The sequence below is a fragment of the Motacilla alba genome, chromosome 10 (assembly GCF_015832195.1).
Source record: "Motacilla alba alba isolate MOTALB_02 chromosome 10, Motacilla_alba_V1.0_pri, whole genome shotgun sequence".
NCBI classification, from domain to species: domain Eukaryota; kingdom Metazoa; phylum Chordata; class Aves; order Passeriformes; family Motacillidae; genus Motacilla; species Motacilla alba.
Window position 1 is genome coordinate 3,893,284 of NC_052025.1, and position 20,199 is coordinate 3,913,482.

The following is a 20,199-nucleotide window of genomic DNA, read 5'->3' on the forward strand; positions in this document are numbered from 1 at the left end:
AACTGCAGGGGTGGAGGAGGCCAAGCTGGAAGTCATGCAGAAGAACACAACATGCCTTCTGAAGGCTCTGTGTATCTTATGCCCAAAAAGGCAGGTACAATGGTTCTTTATGTGGCTTTGAGTATTTTCTAACATGAAATAAACCGAGAAGGATTGCCTGCTCACATCACTGGAAGCTTTACGGCACGTCCTTGATGTTTCTTTGTCTTGTGCTAACGGACCGTGCCACCACTCAGCATGGACACTCTGGTCCAGAGCAACCTTGACCATCACAGTCAGCTCTCTGGACAAGCTGCCCTTACCTCTGCTTCCACAGGGTCATCCGAGTTCTCCTCTTCTGTGTCCAGCAGCTCAATGGTTAACTGAACTTGACCTCTGCTCTGAATGAACATCAGCTACAAAGAAAAAGCAGAAGGAGCTTCAGCAAGAGGAGGTTTGAAATAGAAACAAACACCTTCACTTCTCAGTGGGGCAAAGGGACAATGAAGCAAGTTGGCAGTTTCTGGGGCTTCTTGGGCCCTCAAAGTAAGTTTGAGGGCATGGGAAGAAATATTAAACACTCAGGCTTTTATCCAAAGTACTTCTCTGGCTCAGAAAGGGCCTGACCACTTCCTGCCTCTTCAGCAAAGGAAGTATGGATTTGATTAGCACAGGTTTATTAGCAATGTACGCAGGCAGCAGTGATTTAATGCCCAGTCAGTAGTGGCAGATCTCCCGACAGTCAACAAAATTGAGACACCAGAGAAACAGGAGAGTTTGAGCTAACAAATCAAAAACAGTGGTGGCCGAGCAGTCAGTATGATACAGCCCAAAGCTGCTGTAAAGCACAGGGGATATTCACTGCTGCTCCAGGAAATATATTTCTCCTTGAAACTTCATTTCTGAGGGGTCCTTAGAGAAGCATTAACCTATGTTCTAAAAGCTGGCAGCACCTGCGCTGGTTTTGGCTGGGACGGAGTTAATTTTCTTTATTTTTGGGTACCTAAACAAGGCTCTTTTTTAAAAGACTGATGCCTCTCCCTTCTTCAAAGGCAGGCCCTCAGCTCCTGCTGGTTTCACCCCGCGGTTCAGAGCCTGGCTTTACCTTGAAGCAGTTCTCCTCAGACATGAGCTGCTCGGCTTTGCGCTGGTAGGCGGCCTCCAGGAGCGTGCGGGAGGACTGGGACGCCAGGAGCCCTCCCGTGGCCCCGTTGCTGTTCTCTGACAGGTACAGGTCTGTCACCTGCACACAGATCTCATCGCTCACGATGTGCTGCAGCTGCAAACAGGAGCAACAGGGGCAAGGGGTTTGTCAGGGAGGCTGCTACACCCCAGAATAGAATAAACTGTGACAATAAGATTGAGCTCAAGCAATAAAAAATCCCTTAGCTTCTTCCACTTGCAGATGATCTCTGCTGCTATGTGAAAAGCCTACAAGATCTTCACAAAAATTAGCAGGCAACAAAGCATAACTACTCAGAGAAAAACTACACACGGAGAACATTCTGATCAGCAGCAGGGGAGGAAGGGCCACAGCTCTGTGACACAGCGTGTCCTCTCCTCACCAAGGGGCTGCTGCTGTGTCTGAGGAGAGGGGTGGGAGGTTCAAGATCAAATTTATATTTTGTGTAAGTTTAAAAATCAAAAGTCTCCCAACTGTCTTCTGAATTCAGTTAATCTCTGGACTGAAGGGCTTGTGAAGAGCAGCTCTACTCTTCTGAAAGAGGAAAGCCCTTCCAAGCTATTCCACTTCCAGCCCCTTGTGTCTGTTTTTGTTCTTTATGTCACAAAAAGGCACAAGAATTTTTCCTTTGCTCACACATTCTTCCTACCAACCCAATAAAAGGACTGGAGTTTAACAGCCAAAATGAGCTACTCCAGCAGCCAGATAAAAGAGACAAAAGGTTTTTCTAAAAAGTGTGCACTCCTGCAGCACTGATGGAAAGGAAAGGAACTATTTACATGTGATTTCTTTGGTTTTTTTCAAAGCTAAAGCAAGATTAGCTCTGGACATGCTTTGAATACTTACATCCCAAAACATCTGCAAAACAAGGAAAACTTTGTACAGGATATTCTCAATAATTCAAACAGATCAAAAATCACTATCCCTTCTCTATTATGAGGGTCAGAGAGCTGGGTGAAGAAACAGCCTGAGTTTACCTTCCTACCCCTGAAATTCCCCATGTGGGCTTACAACAAAGCCTCCAACGCGAGCCCGGGTCCTCACTGCAGCAAACAACCCGCCTGCTTTCTCTGCCCCGCCCCACCCAGCCCCAGCCGTGCTGGCAGCCACCTGTCGGACGATGCTCTGGATCAGCTTGTCCATGGTGAAGGCGATGTAGGCGTGGATGGTGAACATCTCGCGCAGCGAGTCCTCGTACTGCGACGAGTCCATGTTCCCGTCCAGCAGGTTGCGCACCATGTCCAGGAAGGCCGGGTAATAATCCTCAACATCGATGTCCACTGCGGCAGGAGAGAAGGGGAGACATGGGCACACCACCCCCAGGAAGGAACCCGTGGGTCTCGGGCTGTAAATCCCCCCGGCTAGCTTGGGATTTAAGCCCGCATGGATCCTACATGGACGAAGTAAAGGACGAGAAGCGCTCTTTCTCCACGTGGTTCTGATGTCCTGTTTATTAGCTGGAAGGGGACATCTGCATCGTAGGGCTTCCAGGTGGAAAAAGAGCAAGAGCTCCAAACCCAAGGGACATTTATACCCATGGAATGGGAGGCGGGGACGGAAGGCTGCAGCCAAGGGGACACCAGTGAGGAGGGGCGAAGGGAGAGGCTACAAGGGACAGACCACCTTACCAAGGGATACCATGGGAACAGTTCACCCAGTGCAGAACATCTAAATACCTATATAGTGCATCACAACACCCCCAGGAAGGGCTGCTGTGAGTTTTGGTCCTCAGGTGACCCACGTGAGCTGAAGAGTTAGTTAAACTCATCCTTCATGGACATAAATCTTTGTACATAAAATCATACCTTTTAAGGCCACAGGTATTTCCATAATCTTTTCCTTTCTAGCTCTAGCCTCCTCCATGAGCAATTTATTTCTGAAAGGTTTTACTTAGGGAACTTGAGGATATGCAAGGGTACAACAAAAGCTCTTATGAAATAATTGCTGTGTATTATCCTTCTGCTAGTGCAAGTCCTATGTTCTCCACATCTTCCCATCTCCCCAGGGATAATAAAAGAGAGCCCATCTTAAAGGGTCACTGCTGTCACATGCCTGAAGACACCAAACTACAAACAGAAACACCTTTTTGCCCCCAGCCTCCCACCAGAAGTCACTCACTGGGCTCCTTCAGTCGCAGCTGGATGGCAGGACTGTCACTCTTGTCTCGCTTTATGCCCAGCACTTCCCTCTCCCACTCCCGTTCCCGCGTCTCCTCCTCGATCTGCCGCTCGGCCTGGGTGCAGATCCGCAGCAGCCGCAAGCACAGGATCTGGTGCAGCCTCATGAAGATGTACCAGTTGCTGTTCACGTAGAAGAGGTTGTAGACCTCATCCATGCCCCGCAGCTTCTGGGCTGTCGTGTTGTTGAACATCAGCTTGGTCTTGGGAGGACTACCCCCAACACCATTGTGCTTTTTTGCAGCCCCTGTGGCTTCGTCCACATCCATTTCCTCTTCTTCTTCCTCTTCCACATCCGAGAGTTCACCTCGCTGAGCAAACAGCAGGTCTGGAATGAAGTGATACATGATCTGCTTGATTTTGTACTTGTCCTCCTTCTGGATTCCCGTCTGCCGCTTCACGTGGTGGATGATGAGAGAGGCAGCATCTTCCAGGATCTGCTTGTCTTCATAGGCGAGTGAGAGGTGTGGGCCTGTGGGGACTCCAGCATTGTCTTCTGAAGCCTGTTCTTGCCTCTACAACAAAGAAACAGCATAAAAATCAGCCTCAACAATCCCTCTCCACCACTCAAGAGCCTGCTAGAAATGGATTTCCTCCCTCATCAAACTGTGAGGAAGAAGAGCGGAAACTGCACTAGCAAAGTGCATAAGCTCGAGGGAAGGAAACTCCTGGTGACCACCTCACCTCATCATAGATGCTTTCAATCTCATTGAGGAGACTCTTTGACCTTAGGACCTTGGTATCATTCTGCTTGAAGTTGATGCCCTGGTGGTCCAAGGATTTCAGGTAATACTTCTCATTCTGCTCTCGCCAGACTTTATTAAATCCTCTCTGGGCTTCTCGCCACTCTTCCTCTTTCATCTTTAACCTTGGATTAAGAAAACAAAGGTGAGCTAAGAGGTGAGCAAATAAGAAAAACCTCGGCCCGTGGGTTTTGGAGAGTGTTGACAAGAGCTGAGCTCCCAATGAAATGGGCATGGACCACAGATCCCACAGAAAGGAGCTTTCCAGGAGGTGCCCCCTGGACACGACCTTCTGGAGAAACCACTGTGTTTTTTTAACATTTAGGTAAAACCCCACAGGAACAAAGCAGCCTCAGGAGAGGGAACAAAGGGACAGGGAAGGCAAAAAAGCTGGCCTTGGTCTCTCAGAAATCCCCAGAAAGCTCCACCTGTGGAACAGGGGCAGCTTAGTTTGGACAACTGAACAAAGCATGGACATCTGAGTGTCCTGGGAACGCACTCCTGAACCTTGACTCAGCAGCCCAAGCAAAGCACCCCTGATTCAGTCCAAGAAGGGTAGGGAAACTGGGACCTTGCAGGTATCCTGGGAAGGCTGCTCTGCCCAGCTCCAGAACTCCAAAACAGGACCAAGAGCCCCACAGAGATAAAACAGCCTGTGCTGCTTACACATCCCCTCCACCTTCCCCAAGGAGTTGCAGCATCCATTCCCCTTTAACTGAGGAAGGGGAGCCTGACAACAGAAACATTCCTCAGGGAATCTGGGGCTAGCAGAGACACCATGATCTGGGCACACAGACCCATAGGATTTGGAAAAGGATCACAGTTAGCCCTGGGACAACAGTTCCCTTTATCTTACACACACTGCTGACACCAGGGAAGAAAAAAGTTTAAGAGGAGACAACAAAAGCTCTATATCCTTCCAGCTGAGCTGTAAGGATTTTGCTTCAGGAGGGCAATTCCCTCTAGGTGATTATTATGGAATACACCAACTGTCCAGAATATAAATGAACTTTTTAGTTTCACAGAATAACAGAATCATGGAATGGCTTGGTTTGGAAGGGACCTTACAGATTATCCTGTTCCACCCCCTGCCATGGACAGGGACACTTCTCACTGGACCATGTTGCTCCAAGTCCTGCCTGGCCGTCAACACTTACAGGGGTGGGGCAGCCACAACCTTTTGGGGCAAATTCACAGCCTTGTGGAGGGCACACTCCTTAGGGGCAGAAATCAGCCAAGTTTCCATAAATTTGGAGGTCACGGAGTGCATTACCCTTCGTAAGGGACGCTGGGGCAGGGCGCTGGGGCAGCCAGTACCTTTTCAGTACGATGGGAACAGCCACAGAGGGGTTCTTGCGAAGCCCATCGATGATGTCTGCCGCTTTGTCAGCGTATATCCTCTGGAGAGCCTTGCGGTGGATCACCTCCGAGGTGCCCCCCAGGGTGTTGTCCAGCCGGAATTTGGCCTGCTCCTCTGCAGACAAGCGTGACAGCTTCTTCTGGATTGCCTCCAGAACGCGGATGGTTGCCAGGTTGGTCTCCAAGACAACATCCAGCTGGAGAGAACAGTGCATTAGCCGTAGCATTTGAATAGACAAAACACGATACTTCACGGAGGCAAACATTCAAGTGACACAAAACAAGAAGCTGCGCCTGTTTAACAAGGTGTACTCCAGCACTTTGGTGTTCAGCTGCTCTAAAATAATCCAATTACATTTCATCTGCTACCTAAATAATACTGCGGAAGAATTTAAAGGCTACCAGAATGATACTGTTCGGAAATTACATCTTCCAGCTGGGAATAGAACACAATTGACAGTTACCCTACAAAAGGACGTGCCAAATCTGTGCAGATTCAGGTAATTGCCCAGCTAACTTCCATTTCCAGTCAAAATGTCAGTCATTTAAAATCCTGAACATATTGCTTTGCAGATGATTACAGGGGGAATGCATGTTCTCCTGCACTACGTGGGCAGGAAGAACAGAAAAGATGCAACAATTCCATGCTGGCCGTTCAACAATTTCACGTGGAGCGGGGTGAACGAAGAGCTCCGCACAAAAGGTGAGGTGAGGGTGGCAGCTTAGTGGTTATGCAGCCACTGCTTCTTGCACGAAGAGAAAACAAGCTTTTATGCCAAAAACCAGGTGGCAGACACAATAAAAGATGCAGAATGAAAGGTATCATTACATCACACTCATTAACTGTTCACAGAACAGAGCTTTCTGAGACATGAACCAAGGAAAAGCAATTTACCTCAAAACGCTCGTCCTCACACCTGTAGATGTGCTCTTCATATTGTGTCTTCTTGGAGCTCACAAATGTGGAATCTTCAGACCAGGACGGGAAGGAGACCCAGGTGTCATTCAAAACCTTTGAGGAAGGCAGAGGGAGAACAAGAGTCGTGGTCAGTGTTCAAGGGGATCACACCTGGCCAGCTTCAAGAGCAATCTTCTGATGGGACAATCTAATTCCCAGCTGGAAAAAGTGTGTGTGCCTTCCAAAGCCCAGCATTCACAGGGCAACCCCAAACAGCCAGGCAGCCTGAAAAATTCATAGGCTGGAGCTGTGAGGAAAACCTTGCGGGAAAAGAGGAAAATAAAAGTGAAAGGAGCTTTTTCTGCTACTTTGGATTAGACAGCTGCAACCAGCTGGTTCCCCATGTGTGATTCACCATCAACACTGTATGGTCACCACAGCAGACATGACTGTTAGGACACAGTTGCTGCCTCCAAATAAGATTAATTGGAAGTATAAAACCATACCCCAGCATCACCTTTCCCAACAAAACAGCTCAGCACCTGCAGCTTTCAATACAGGAGGAGAACACTAAAAAGCAAACAACCAACCCAGCAACCACCTCAAAGAGGCCAAAGGCAAAGAAACAATGATTCTGGCAGGCAGTCTTGAAAGCCAGGTCCAGTTTTCATAAACCCAAAGCCTGAACAACTGAGTCATTAGATTCTCACAGGGAGAGAAGTTTGTAACTGGATCACACAAGAAGCTTCTGAGAGACGTGTCAAGACATGGATTAAAAATTCAGCATTTCAGGAAGAAAGATGCATCTGAGGGAACACGTGGGAGAATCTGTCTACAGAAAACATGATTTTCTTTTAAAGTTGGCCTAGAGACAACTCTGAAAGCAGACTAAGTGAGAATTTAGGTAAAAAGGTAGCAATAATCCTGAATTACATACTACCTTGTAAAGGACCTCTGAGATCACATTAAGACCACACGGAAAACCAGTTCTGTCATCTCCTACTTAAGTTTGCAATCTTGATGTTCCTTCCAAGGGTTGTACCATGTAACACATCTTATTTAAGATGTAGGAGCATTAGGTATGTCAGTAATTAACCATCATAACTATTCAGTAGGTTTTTCTGCAGCTGCCTCCCAACACTCTATGCAAACCTTTCACAAACTTCTGGAGAAGAGCTGATGCCAACCATCAAAGCCACGTGGGTACCACAACTCCCAGCCAGCTTCCAGCATAACCCAGTTCCTAGACTGACGCCTCACCCTGTGCAATAGCTTGTGGATATGATCCAGGTTGATCCAGGTGTTTATGGGAGTGCCACCAGGAATTCCTGAGGTGTTCTCCCCTCGGGCTGCCACACGCGCCGTGGCGATCCCGAGCCAGGATGGTGTGCCCACACACGCCTGGCTGCGGGAGCAGCACGGATCAGAGTGCAGCACTGCTGGGCAGGCACCTGCCTGGCCCCAGCCCCATGCTCACCACCACCAGACGTGCCCTGACATCCCCAGGAACCTTTCCAACACAGGGATACAAAGGAAATCCCCCATCCTGCTCCGTTTGGCTCGCTTTTGCTCCCGTGCTTTAAAAAGGCTGGGAAGAGCCTTGCTCTGTGGCACAGCCCTTGTCTTACCTCTTTACACAGTGGAGTCCTCCCCGTGCACTTGGGCTGCTGGTAGCTCTTGGGCAAGGCTCGGTAGCTGGAGCCCAGCCTCTTGCAGGAGGCATAGTCAATCTCCATGGCAATCCCCTCAGTAGCCCGTTCCTTGGGATACGTCTCCATGTGAACAGATTCCTTATATCCCAGAAAGTTTTTAAACCAAGTGAACAGCTCTGGGAATTTCCTAAAACAAAAGGAACGAAGTGATAAAACAATCTAAACAGAATGCAAACAGCGCTGAGCTGCGATGCCAAAGCTAGAAGGGACAACTACAGACAACCCTCTAAACTATCAATCTGGTGAGAAGACCCTCTCTGCTCAACCCCACTCCCACAGAGCCTGACCAAATGGGAAACCAGCACCTGCTGTTGATCAGGTGGGGATTGCTCTCTTGGTGCATCTAAGGTGCTTTAGGATTAGTGACCAGCAAGGAGCAGCTGTCAAAGCTTTTGCTACAGGGTCAGCACTCGTGGCACAGTCACATCTGGGTCTCCCCAAACCACCCTGGTACTGAACTCAGGCCAGGCTCCTCACTGTTTGCCAGTGGTTTGAACCTTAAACCAGACCTTTCCTTTCCAGAGGCAGCAAGAAGAAACCAAAAGGCAATTCTGTAACTACACAGAAGGTTTCAGTGCCAGGCAATTGCTTCAACTAGACTTCCCAGAGCAGCGTGAATCATGGAGAAGCCTTTGCCTGCAAGGCCCAAGTTTGCCTGTTTGCAGAATTTCCTGAAAAATTTATTCGTCTAAAATACAGCATTTGTTCAACTCCTCTTACTTCATGCAAAGCTCCAGCAACAAGATGAAGTGAACCTGTTACTAATTGAATCCCTAGTTATTCACTGCTTTTTCATTATATGGCAAAAGATAATGCCCAACCTCAGAATAAAAAACCCCTGTATTATATCTTTCCCTATAGTTAGGAGCACAGGCAGTAGATGGGGGAATAACAATTTTCTTGTCAAATATTGCACCTTTTCTACCCAAAGTCAGACATCCTGCTGATGCCTGGCTAATTCCAGTGGGCCTACAGAGCGAGTGGAAGCTCCTTAGGGCAGTTTCTCTGCACAGTAGCTACTGAAATGGGGTCCTGAACCCAATTTACGTTGCTACTGCTTTCTCCCTTGGAACCAGCAATTCAATGCCCAGGCAAAAGAAACACTAATCCTGCTGTCCAAAGTTGATGAGAGGATATCTGATGGTTTTAACCAATTAACAGAGCTGCTCTGTACACTACTGACAATCATGGAAGTAATAAATTCCTATTTAAAGCAAAGAGTTCCTTAACATTTTTGGCTTTGTGACAGAATTCAGCTGCTTTTTGGAAACTTTAGTGAGTTTATATCAGCACTCTGCTTTTTTGGGAGGACATTTCCTGTGCAATTAGACAGCTGATCTTTTCTCAAAGACATAATTTGAGAATGATTCCAGAGCAAGAAACTGCAATAACAGGCTGCTAATAATTCTGTGCGCCCCCTGGAAAGGGAAGACACACAGCAAGCAACAGCTGAACTGCTCCTGCATGCTGCCTGTCAGGAGACAGCTGGGAATCTCTCTGGGATAAGGAATAGGAAAGGGCAGTGCAGAAGACCATGAAGGTGAGTGTTTCTTTCCTGGCTCCACAAGAGAAACAGAGAGGGAAAGGGGCTGCACTTACCCCAGGAACGGGGAGACCAGCTGCACGAGCTCGGCGCGGGAGATCACCTCCTGGTTGAAGATCACCAGGCAGCGCAGGAAGTTCTCGTACGCCTCCGTGCTCCGCAGAGCTTTGCGCACCTGAGCCAGAGCAGACAAGAGAAGAGGAGCTGTCAGGGTGAGACTCAGCAGGGGGAGGTCCAGGAGACCTGGGTTTGACACTGTGTTACCCACCACTGCTCTTTGAGTTGAACAGAGAGAATTTGCCCTGTACACAGGGCCAGACAAACTGGTACTGCTGGGATCCCCCGCCCATGCTGGGATCCCCTGCAATGTCAGCACTGGGGCATTACTCTAAGAAAGGAGCTGCAAGTGAAGAACTAAATCCTTCAGAGAACCCTGTAACAGCTGGATTACAAAGCACTGGAATCATGGACAACGTCAGTTACAACTGCAGCACCACAAACCCACCCAGGCTGCTTTTACACTCCAGAGAGTATTTCAAGTAGGGAGTTGGGGGTACAAGATCCATGCCCTGGGTAACACCTCTCCAGCCTCTGCCTGCTTCCAGCTCGGATTGTCACAGACAAATCCTCCTTCTGTGACCCCTGTAATCCTCCTTCTGTAACTCCTGATCTTCACAGAATGAGGAAGCCAAACTATTCATCCCAACACCATTACCTTGCTCACAAGAACAGCAGGACTGAGATTTATTACTGTTAAGTTATTCATCATTATGGTTATAATTCCACAGCAGGGATTTTTAGGTTTACTCATGTTAACATCTACACATCCTACAAGCAATAAATTGGTTCCCAGTTACCATTAGCTGGTTCCCATCACGCTGCAGAATTCACCAGATCAGCAGGGAGCAACCAAGACTGTCATCAGTGCGTGAATATTGCTTAAAAGGATGGTTTTAAGTCCATCCCATACTCCCCTCTGAGCTATAAGGCACTGCATGGACATCCCAGAGAAGACACCAAGGTACCACTTGGAAACATCCCAGATCTCCTTCACTTGATCTGTGTGCTAAACCAGCAACAGGTAACAACTGTGCAATTAATTAGATTAATCTCTGAGGGGAAATTAAAAAAAAAAAGGCAGCCCCAATGTAAATATGAATCAGGTGCTTTGTAAACTTGAGCTCCCCCACTGCAGCCAGCTGGCTGTAGATGGGTACAAGCTGTGCCAACACAGCAAGACACGCCACGCACATCATCAGCTGCACGGGGGATCTTGTGAAGGGGAAAACCATTTGGAGTGTGGGTTACAGGAAAAAACTCCCATTCCCTCCAACAAATTGCAGCAGCAGGTGGAAAGCTGGAGAAGGAGCTCTGAGGAAAAGACACGTGTAAAAAATATCACCAATATTTAAAAAAAAATTCAATGTATCTGACTTTGAGGTCGCAGGATACAACTGAGGTCAAGCTGAGGAATGTTATCAGGGTGGTGTAAAACACTTCACTGTGATAAAAATCCAGATGTGTACACAGGAAGGACATACATCAAGGACATGCAACATCTGCATCCTGCCTCTCACCTTCTCGAAGAAGAGAGATTCTGTCCCCACACCATGTTTGCTGGCTTCTGCCAAAGACTGGTCTTTCAAACCAAGCAGCTTTGGTTTCTTCTGTTATCAAAAAAAACAACAAAGGCAATTAAAAATAAAAGGTGTGTTCAGCAAGTTGGGGTAATTTGATTATCTATCACACGTGAGTGCCAGCTCCCTGACCCCACTAAGTGCTTCCCATTAAAGGAAAAGTGGATTTTTTAAGAAAAAAAAATTATTAAAGCATGTGCTACAAGTTAATTTACTCAATGTTAATAAGTAGCATGCCACTCCAAATATGTGTAATACATTGTTTCACCCTTTCCTGTAACTAGCTGATTGTTTCAACCACACTACAGCATATCTTACTTTGATAACTAGTTTGGAAAACTGCCAGAATAGATGATTTTCCTATCACTCATCTGCAAGTCTTACACCTCCCCAGAAGGGCAATTTTTTTCTCTTACATTCTACTGAAAGATGCTTTATTTTCCCCATCCTCAGAAAGGCTGTAAGGTGCCTCCAAATTGTGCTTTATTTTGGTGCCCTCGATTTGAAGAGGAGGAGAAAGGGCAGAAGGCGACTTAAATGGTACAATTATGCCTGCTAATGCTTTTCACGACAGAGGAAGATATACTGGCTTCAAAAAAAGCAGGCAAATTTATCCCTCATGCACAAACACGAGGCCACCTGGCCACAGGACAATTTTTGTTGCACTACAAAGCCTCGCTGCTCTCACAAATCATGCGTCATTTGAAAAGGGCAAACTCTGCCGAGAGAATAATCATTTATCATTGTATTAAAAGCTTCATCACAGGAAAGATGAGCAAACATGATTCTACTGCATCTGCTCCAAGTTCTACTACAACAAAGCTTTCAGGCACACCTTTTCAGCTCGTCTTTTCCTACATGCCTTAGCAACATTTGCTACAAATATTGGGCAAATTTATTCTGTGGCATTACTGAGACTTTTGTCTCCACACTCCATCACTCCCCCTCATTAAACACTGCTAATAAAACCACATCTTTGTTATGAACTGATGAAAACTCTGTTTCCCCAAGCCATTAAAGTAACTATGTCCCACCCTCAGGAGCAGATCCCAACATCAGTTCACAAAAATCAGAGGCAAAGGCTTGTGCTTGGAAACAAGGACTTCTGAAAGGTTAAAAGACAAACACTGTTCTCCACGTTCTCAAGCTTCAGCCCGTGCCACAAAAGTCACAGGGACTTGGAAGACACATCCTGCTGTGGCCCAGGCTCCTGGGGCAAACAGGGAAGGAGCAGCACAGGCTCTTACCTTCACCGGAGGGGTGGCTCCGGTGCCCGAGTGCCGTCGGATCTGGCAGCCATTCTGGTTGGGTCTCTGCTGCTTGTTGTTGAGCTGTGGCTTCTTCACTGTGCCCCCATGGTCATTCCTGACCGATTCCACTTTCTCTGCAGTTGTCTTACTCAACAGCTTGTTCAGAGACAAACCCACAAGACCATCAGGGCTGCGTTCCACACAAAATGTCACCGAACGGGCTGGGCTGGAAGGGACCTTTAAGGTCGTTCAGTTCCAATGCCATGCCATGGTCAGGGACAGCTTTCACTATTCCAAGTTGCTCAGAGCTCCATTTGACCTGCCCTTGAACACCTCCAGGGATGGGGCAACCACAGCTCCTCAGGGTAGCCTGTGGCAGTGTCTCACCACCCTCACAGGGAAGAATTTTTTTCTAATAACTAATGTGAAGCTACTCTCTTTCAGTTTTCCCCCATTCCCCCTTGTCCAGTCACACATGCACTTGTAAAGAGTCTCTCTCCATCTTTCTTTGAGGTTCTCTTCAGGTACTAGAAGGCCACAACTAGGCGACCCCTGAGCCTTCTCTTTTCCAGGCAGAACAATCCTAATTCTCTCAGCCTTTCCTCACAGGAGATGTGCTTCATCCCTCTGATCATCTTGGTGACCTCCTCTGGACTTTCTCTGACAGATCCATGTCCTCCCTGTGCTGGGGACCCAAAGCTGGATGCAGCAGCCACCAGGGGTCTGCTGCTTCTCCTAGCTCTAGATGATCAGTGGATTTTACTGCAGTTACAGCACTAACTTAGAGCAACCCTCTAAGGCAAAGGAATTGCATTGAAAATAAAAGCTATTTAAGAAACAAGTTGTAGCCAGAAAACACAGTCTACCCCCTGACCTCCTTCCTACACCCCAGGAAAGTCAGAGCAAAAGCACGTTTTCCTGAACACTGGCTTCATTACAGAACAGTCTGCACTAGGTGTTTCATCCTGTCTCCAAGGCTACTCACCACAGAGCTGTTGGCATCAGGCAGGAACTGCCCGAATTCCGAGAGCAGATCCTCCTGGTTCTTGAAGAGGCGAGCCACCTGGGCATAGACCTCCTGCTCTGTCAGGGCTGGAGTGTAGTTCCCTCCTGCCTCCTTGGCATTACGCTGCTCTTTCTGCCAGAGGGAAGAGGAGAGGTGTCAGAAGAAGGGATGCACAAATTATTCCAGTGACCAAGAAAAAAACAAATTTTCGGTGAAAGGAATAATGAAACAGCAAAGGTCTCAGCTTCTTACATAAAGAATCAATCCATATTAATAGTATGACTCTCATATAGTCTAAATAGCTATACTTATATACACTATATACTTATTACTTATACTATATAATAGTACATATTCTTACATAAAGAATCAATCTATATTAATAGCATGACTCTCATATATTCTAAATATCTATACTTATATACTATACAATATATACTTATTACTTATACTATATAATAGTATATATTCTTACATAAAGAATCAATCTATATTAATAGCATGACTCATATATTCTAAATATCTATACTTATATACTATATAATATATGCTTATTACTTATACTATATAATAGTACATATTCTACATAAAGAATCAATCTATATTAATAGCATGACTCTCATATAGTCTAACTTATATACTATATAATATACTCATACTATATAATAGTATATATTCTTACACAAAGAATCAATCTATATTAATAGCATGACTCTCATATATTCTAAATATCTATACTTATATACTATATAATATATGCTTATTACTTTTACTATATAATAGTATATATTCTTACACAAAGAATCAATCCATATTAATAGCATGACTCTCATATATTCTAAATATCTATACTTATATACTATATAATATATGCTTATTACTTTTACTATATAATAGTATATATTCTTACACAAAGAATCAATCCATATTAATAGCATGACTCTCATATATTCTAAATATCTATACTTATATACTATATAATATATACTTATTAAATTATAATATATACTTATATAATATATATAGTTATATGCTATAAATACATCCTAAATGCCCAACTGGCCCTGGAACAGTAAGACACTGACCAAGGAAGTGGGTTTTTTTTGCTTTTAACATAGAGCTACAGCCTCACTGCCTCATCCTAACATGACAGAAAACCACCAAATCCAGTTTTTGAACAAGCATTGCAGACACTTCCAAACAAAGATGATGGATTGAGATCCATTACTTCACACGGCTATGTAATCTTTTTAACTTGCCAGGCTTGTGCTTATTTCAAGCAGAATTCAAGACCAGGCTGGACAGGGCTTGGAGCAACCCGACCTAGTGGAAGGTGCCCCTGCCCATGGCAAAGGGTTGGACTGATGATCTTGAAAGCCCTTTCCAATCCAAACCAGTCTATGATTATCTGCTGGCCACTGCTAGTACAGCAGAAAACCCAAATGCAAGTTTTGGACACCCCGCCAAAGCAAAGCAAGAGAAATAACCACACGCAGAGACAAATTCACGTTTGCGACACTCACCTGATACGTGTGGAGAATCTCCAGGAAGGCCTTGTAGATGTCTGGCTGTCCCTGGAACCGATTTTTGATCTTGTTGACGTAGTTGATGGCGTGGTTGAACTCCACGGGCTGATTGTTCTGCAGGGATGGTGTGGTGCCCAGAGAGATTGTCACAGGCGTGTGCGGCTGGACCGGCGGCGAGCGCGGCGACGCGTACGGCGGGATCGGGGGCGTCTGCTGGCTGGCAGGAGTATGAGCCTGCAACTGCGATGGCTGAGGAGAACACAGGCTCTGTTAGGAGGCATCAGAGCCCCTCGTGCTTGGGATAAAGGCACTTTTAATCCACTTCGGGGTAAATAAATAAGTAAATAAAAATAGATAAATATTTAGTGGGCCAGCAGAGACTAAACTGCATCACGGAGACAAAATACCTGGGCCATTCAAGCAGGTGTTACTAAGGTGATTTTCCTTGCTAATTGCTTTGGACTGAAACCTGACAAGAGACACAAACTACCTCAAAAACTTAACAGAGCCAAAATGCATAAGTATGACTGGCTCCAACACTGCAAGTTACTTTGGCACTAGTGAACAATTGTGGGATGCATGAAGGCAATAGCAAGGGAAAACATGAATTTCTTGAGACAAAAAGCAGGCAGCGAGCAATTATTTTGAATACTCTCAATGGATGTCAAACAGCCAGGTGCAAATTTAGTTTTGAGGTAACAATTTTAAACGGAAACGGGAGCACTTATTCCCCTCACGTTTAACATTTCAAAACTCATATTACACAGAGTTTTCAGGACTGAGAATGTAAACAACTGTCTTAGGATGGCCATAAATATCCTGTTACAATGTCTTGCCTTGCTCAGCTACAGCTTTACCTGCCTGGTAGGGACATCTTACCTCACTGTCTAGCCAGTCTCTCAGGTTCATTTTAAAGTTTCAGCAAGGATAGTTCAACACTTTGCAGGTTTGATAGGGAGAAAACCACTTATCCCGTGGTGTTAAGAAGGAGACTGCTACATCTTTACTGAGAGTGTGTACCTCTTCAGAAAAAATCCCTGAAATCTAGCACAGGCAAGTCCATTCTGGAATGATCTGCAGTGTCCAGCTTGGCAAATCTTTTAGCAAATCTTTCAGCATGTTTTTGTTTGCCATTTCTGAGCAGGAAGTTGCATGTCCCAACAATGTTTGCCCAGAGATCAGCTAACTGCTGCATTTTAAACCCTGCTGCTTTTTAACTGCATGTTACCTTTTCCTTTAGCTTTTCCAGGCAATTGTTATCTAACAGTTTAGGGATTAACCCTTGAAACTTTGGAGATTCCCTCCCTAAGGCTCTGAAATATTTTTGCATTTTGAGGCTAAAATACACAAAATTTCATCTGGAGTAATCTCCTTGAACATCTCTTATCCTGTTCTGTTTCACATAAAATACATCTTTTGGACAGTAGCATTTGGATTATATCTAAACCAGAGTCAAATTTCCTTTGTTACTAAAAGGTCTCTGTTTTAGGTACACACAGCCAATACCTACAGGCAACATCACAGTCATCTTGCTAAACTCTTGCACTTTAGATGTTGCCAATAACTCCTGAACCCTTCCAGCTGACAGCTGAACCAGACCCCTCTACAAAAACCATTCAATCTCAAAACAAGACCTCAAGCAATGCCACCAAATAACAAATGAAGGTTTCCTGAAGGCTTAATTGCCTCAAGCATTTGAAGTAACACACACATTTTCACACCAAAGAGAACATCTTTATCACAACCTCTGTTTTATGGGCAATTTCTTGAGACTTTAGGTCTAAGACAATATACACAAAAGCAGGCAGATAGTGTGTGCCCAGTGCTTTAACTAGGAGCCTTTTCCCTTGGTTGCTGGATCGCTTCTTAAATAATGTGTGTGCCATTTACCAGATGCTCTGACTGTCTTTCAGTTCCCCACTGCCAGCAACAAAGCTTCTCCAAACCCTTAATGTTTTGGAAAGCTTATTGGAATTGCTGTCAAATTAACTATGACTGCGTCTTCAAGTTTTGAGAATGAGAAACTAATCCAGCAGCAGAAGGGGAACACACGAAGGCTCACAAATACTGTGGGAAAGCAGCGTGGAAGTTAACTTTTCACTCCCTAGCTGCACACCAGCTTCAGCTGGAGGCAGCAGGATGCCCGTGCTCTCAGTGCAGGTCACCCAGAGCCTCTCACCTTGCTGATTTTGGCAGGTGTGGGCTGTGGGGCCGGCTGTGCTGGTGTCGGGGTCGACTGCGCCGAAGGCTGCGACGGATGCGGCGGCTGCGGCTGCGGCTGGGGCTGCAGCCCGTGGGTGGGGATCTGGTGAACCTGCCCCGGCGTGGTCACGTTCACCATGTCATTGGTCTGCACCTCAATCTTGTAGCCAGGCGGCAGGAAGGTGTTGAAGCCCATGATCAGGTCTGGGTGGCCCTTGAAGAGCTGCGACACACGGCTGATCACCCCCGGAGTGTCGATGCTGGGGAAGGAATAAGATCGCAATGTCACCGTCCTTGCCACCTTGCAGTGGGACAAGGTTCTCCACACAGCAATCTTCCAGTAGATTTTTTTTTTCCCCTTATCACCTCTAACCTATGAAACTATGCAAAACTGAGTCCTGTAAACAGACTGCTGAACTCAAGAGCGACATTAGCATTATTTTATCAGCCCAGACAGGGTTTTAGATCCACGAGATCCAGTCCCAAGTCTGACCATTATTAATGGGCAGACAACCAGATGAATCAGCTGTCAAGGTTGAACTTGTGAACTCCCACTCTAAGCAGAGATTTAGTATATATGAAGGGATGCATTTCATTTTCAGAAAATAAAGCACACAACTGCTTTTACATCATTGTCCAGGTGGGTTAGGTCTGTATACAAAGGACAGAATTCAGCTCCTGCCCTGTGCTCCCATGTCCACACACACTCTTTCTAACCTGGAAGGAAGAAGCAAAATGCAGCTTGTTACCTTTGAGATTTAAATTCCTTCATAATATCCAAGAAGTCATTGTAGACCTGTGGCTGACTACCAAACTGTAGCTTCACCTGGTCAAGGTAAGACAATGCATCCTCCACCTGGAGACAGACCAGACAGGTCATATTAGTAGAGAAGATTTGATTTCACCTCCCATTGTTCTGTAAAACACTCAGCATTTGACAACACAGCTGGTAGCCCTGAGCTTGGGCAGGGAGTTAAGGAGCAAAAACCTCCAGAGCCTGGTTTGTGTACTACCAGCACTGTTTGAGTAAGAGGTACTCACTCCCCACTCCTAGCCCACAAGATAAAACTGTACCAAAAAAAGGCAAAAAGGGACAAAAAAAAAAAAAAAAAAAGGCAACACAGATCAGCAGAATTACTCAGAATGAAAAAAAAAACCCCAAAACCCAACACACTCCAAATCTACCCTCACTGAAGTGACTGCTAGGATAAACAGAACTAGACTGAGTATTTTTCCTGCATTCATATGTGGAAATTATTATGGAAGTCTAAGAATAAGCAGAAAGTGGAAATGACATAGTCAGTGTAGTAGATGTCTGCCAGGTACACGCTTGCACTTCTCTCAAAAAGCCAGACATTTCAGTCCAACGTAGAAGGCCTTTGAAAATGGCAACTGTGGGCGGCAAATTGTTTTACACCTCAAACAGCAAGAGGTTCATGATTTGTGTACCAACAGCCAATTTTCAGAGGTACAGGAAGAACAGCCATGGCCCAAAGCGAGAGCTCTGGGTCCCTGTGCCTCCAGCAGCCTGGCCATGCACTCAGCAGCTGCAGGAGCTGCACACAGGACCCCTCTTTGGTCTGAAACTAAACAACAGCAATGGAAGAAAGACCCATGTACAGCCCCAGCCTTGCACCAGCAAAGGATTTTCCATGGATTTCACTGTGAGGAAGAAGCACTCTTTTTGAAACCTGTTTTCAGAGGTTTGTAGAAATGAAGTTTCCCACATTCAGCAAAAAGAAAGGGCAGTGCTTTCCACCAAAACTGGAAAAGACTCACACCGTATTTGGAAGAAGCTGAAACAGGCACCAATTTGTATGTATGTGCCTTCTCCAAATGTAGCAACTTAAAGGGGTTATTTTTGGTGGACTTTTCTCTTTGTTTAAGGGTTTTGCAGCACATAATCTGAGAATAGAGCCTTCCTTACTCCCAAATTACTCCCACACAACCACCCACACATGCCATGTGTTCAGAAAAGCACCAAATGTTTTGGTAATTTAACCCATTCATCCAAATACTCTAAGCAATACATTCCTCCTTTCCCTCCCTGCCACAAATCTTTTCCTGGCCAATCCAATTTCTTTTTATTATGGTTATGTGAAACAACAGGGCTTCAGCAGAAAGAGAAGTCCATTTCTGCAATCAACAGACTCCCAAACACAAGAAGCATCAAATCCTGGGAAGGGGAAAGGGAAGGGGAAAGGGAAGGGGAAAGGGAAGGGGAAAGGGAAGGGGAAAGGGAAGGGGAAAGGGAAGGGGAAAGGGAAGGGGAAAGGGAAGGGGAAAGGGAAGGGGAAAGGGAAGGGGAAGGGAAGGGGAAGGGGAAAGGGAAGGGGAAAGGGAAGGGGAAAGGGAAGGGGAAAGGGAAGGGGAAAGGGAAGGGGAAAGGGAAGGGGAAAGGGAAGGGGAAAGGGAAATGGGGTAAAAATGGACAGAAAAAGGGACCTGGCTGCAGAAGGAATTTTGGGAGAGGACGGTTGCCATCAGGCAGCTGCTGACATTACCTTGAGCCTCTGGAACTGCTGCTGGCCCTGCACAGGCACGGCCGGGGGCGTGGGGTGCGTGTGGCTCTGCACCACCTGGCTGCCGTGGGGCTGCACGGGCGCGGGGTGGTGGTGGCCGCTGTGCACGGCGGCGATGGCCGGCCCGTGGCTGCCCGAGCTCTGCGGCACGGCCGACACCTGCCAAGGCAAACAGCACGTCAGGCACGGCCTCGTGGCACAGAGCAGAGAGCCTCCCAGGCTCCCCAGACACAGCAGTACAGTCAAGGAAGCAGAAGGCAGCTGGTTTGAGCTTTAAACACGACTGCTAACAACTCTGCTCGACCAGCTCCAGACAACTCTCATCCCATCCTCCAAATACAGGACAGCCCTCCCTGCAGACACATGCCAAACACAGCTTGTCCCCAGCCTGCACGCTCACTGCCTGTCCAGTATGTCTCCTGACATAAAGACCTGGAAAAGGAGGGTAAAATGGAATTTTTC

The 20,199-nt window shown here is 46.3% G+C and overlaps 1 protein-coding gene across 3 annotated transcripts in view; it reads right to left on the reverse strand.

The window, feature by feature from the left end:
• Nucleotides 1-20,199, reverse strand: part of SIN3A (SIN3 transcription regulator family member A) — a 33,744-nt gene that overhangs the window by 3,119 nt on the left and 10,426 nt on the right. For all 3 annotated transcript variants that reach the window (XM_038146938.1, XM_038146935.1, XM_038146934.1), the window contains 16 exons: nt 19,720-19,896; nt 17,965-18,071; nt 17,193-17,475; nt 15,011-15,262; nt 13,467-13,619; nt 12,479-12,637; nt 11,172-11,261; nt 9,651-9,769; nt 7,968-8,178; nt 6,337-6,453; nt 5,400-5,638; nt 4,024-4,207; nt 3,281-3,854; nt 2,273-2,442; nt 1,085-1,258; nt 303-395 (listed from right to left, as the gene is read on the reverse strand). In XM_038146938.1, the coding sequence (XP_038002866.1) occupies nt 303-395; nt 1,085-1,258; nt 2,273-2,442; nt 3,281-3,854; nt 4,024-4,207; nt 5,400-5,638; nt 6,337-6,453; nt 7,968-8,178; nt 9,651-9,769; nt 11,172-11,261; nt 12,479-12,637; nt 13,467-13,619; nt 15,011-15,262; nt 17,193-17,475; nt 17,965-18,071; nt 19,720-19,896 (3,102 nt within the window). The remainder of the gene's footprint in view (nt 1-302; nt 396-1,084; nt 1,259-2,272; nt 2,443-3,280; nt 3,855-4,023; nt 4,208-5,399; nt 5,639-6,336; nt 6,454-7,967; nt 8,179-9,650; nt 9,770-11,171; nt 11,262-12,478; nt 12,638-13,466; nt 13,620-15,010; nt 15,263-17,192; nt 17,476-17,964; nt 18,072-19,719; nt 19,897-20,199) is intronic.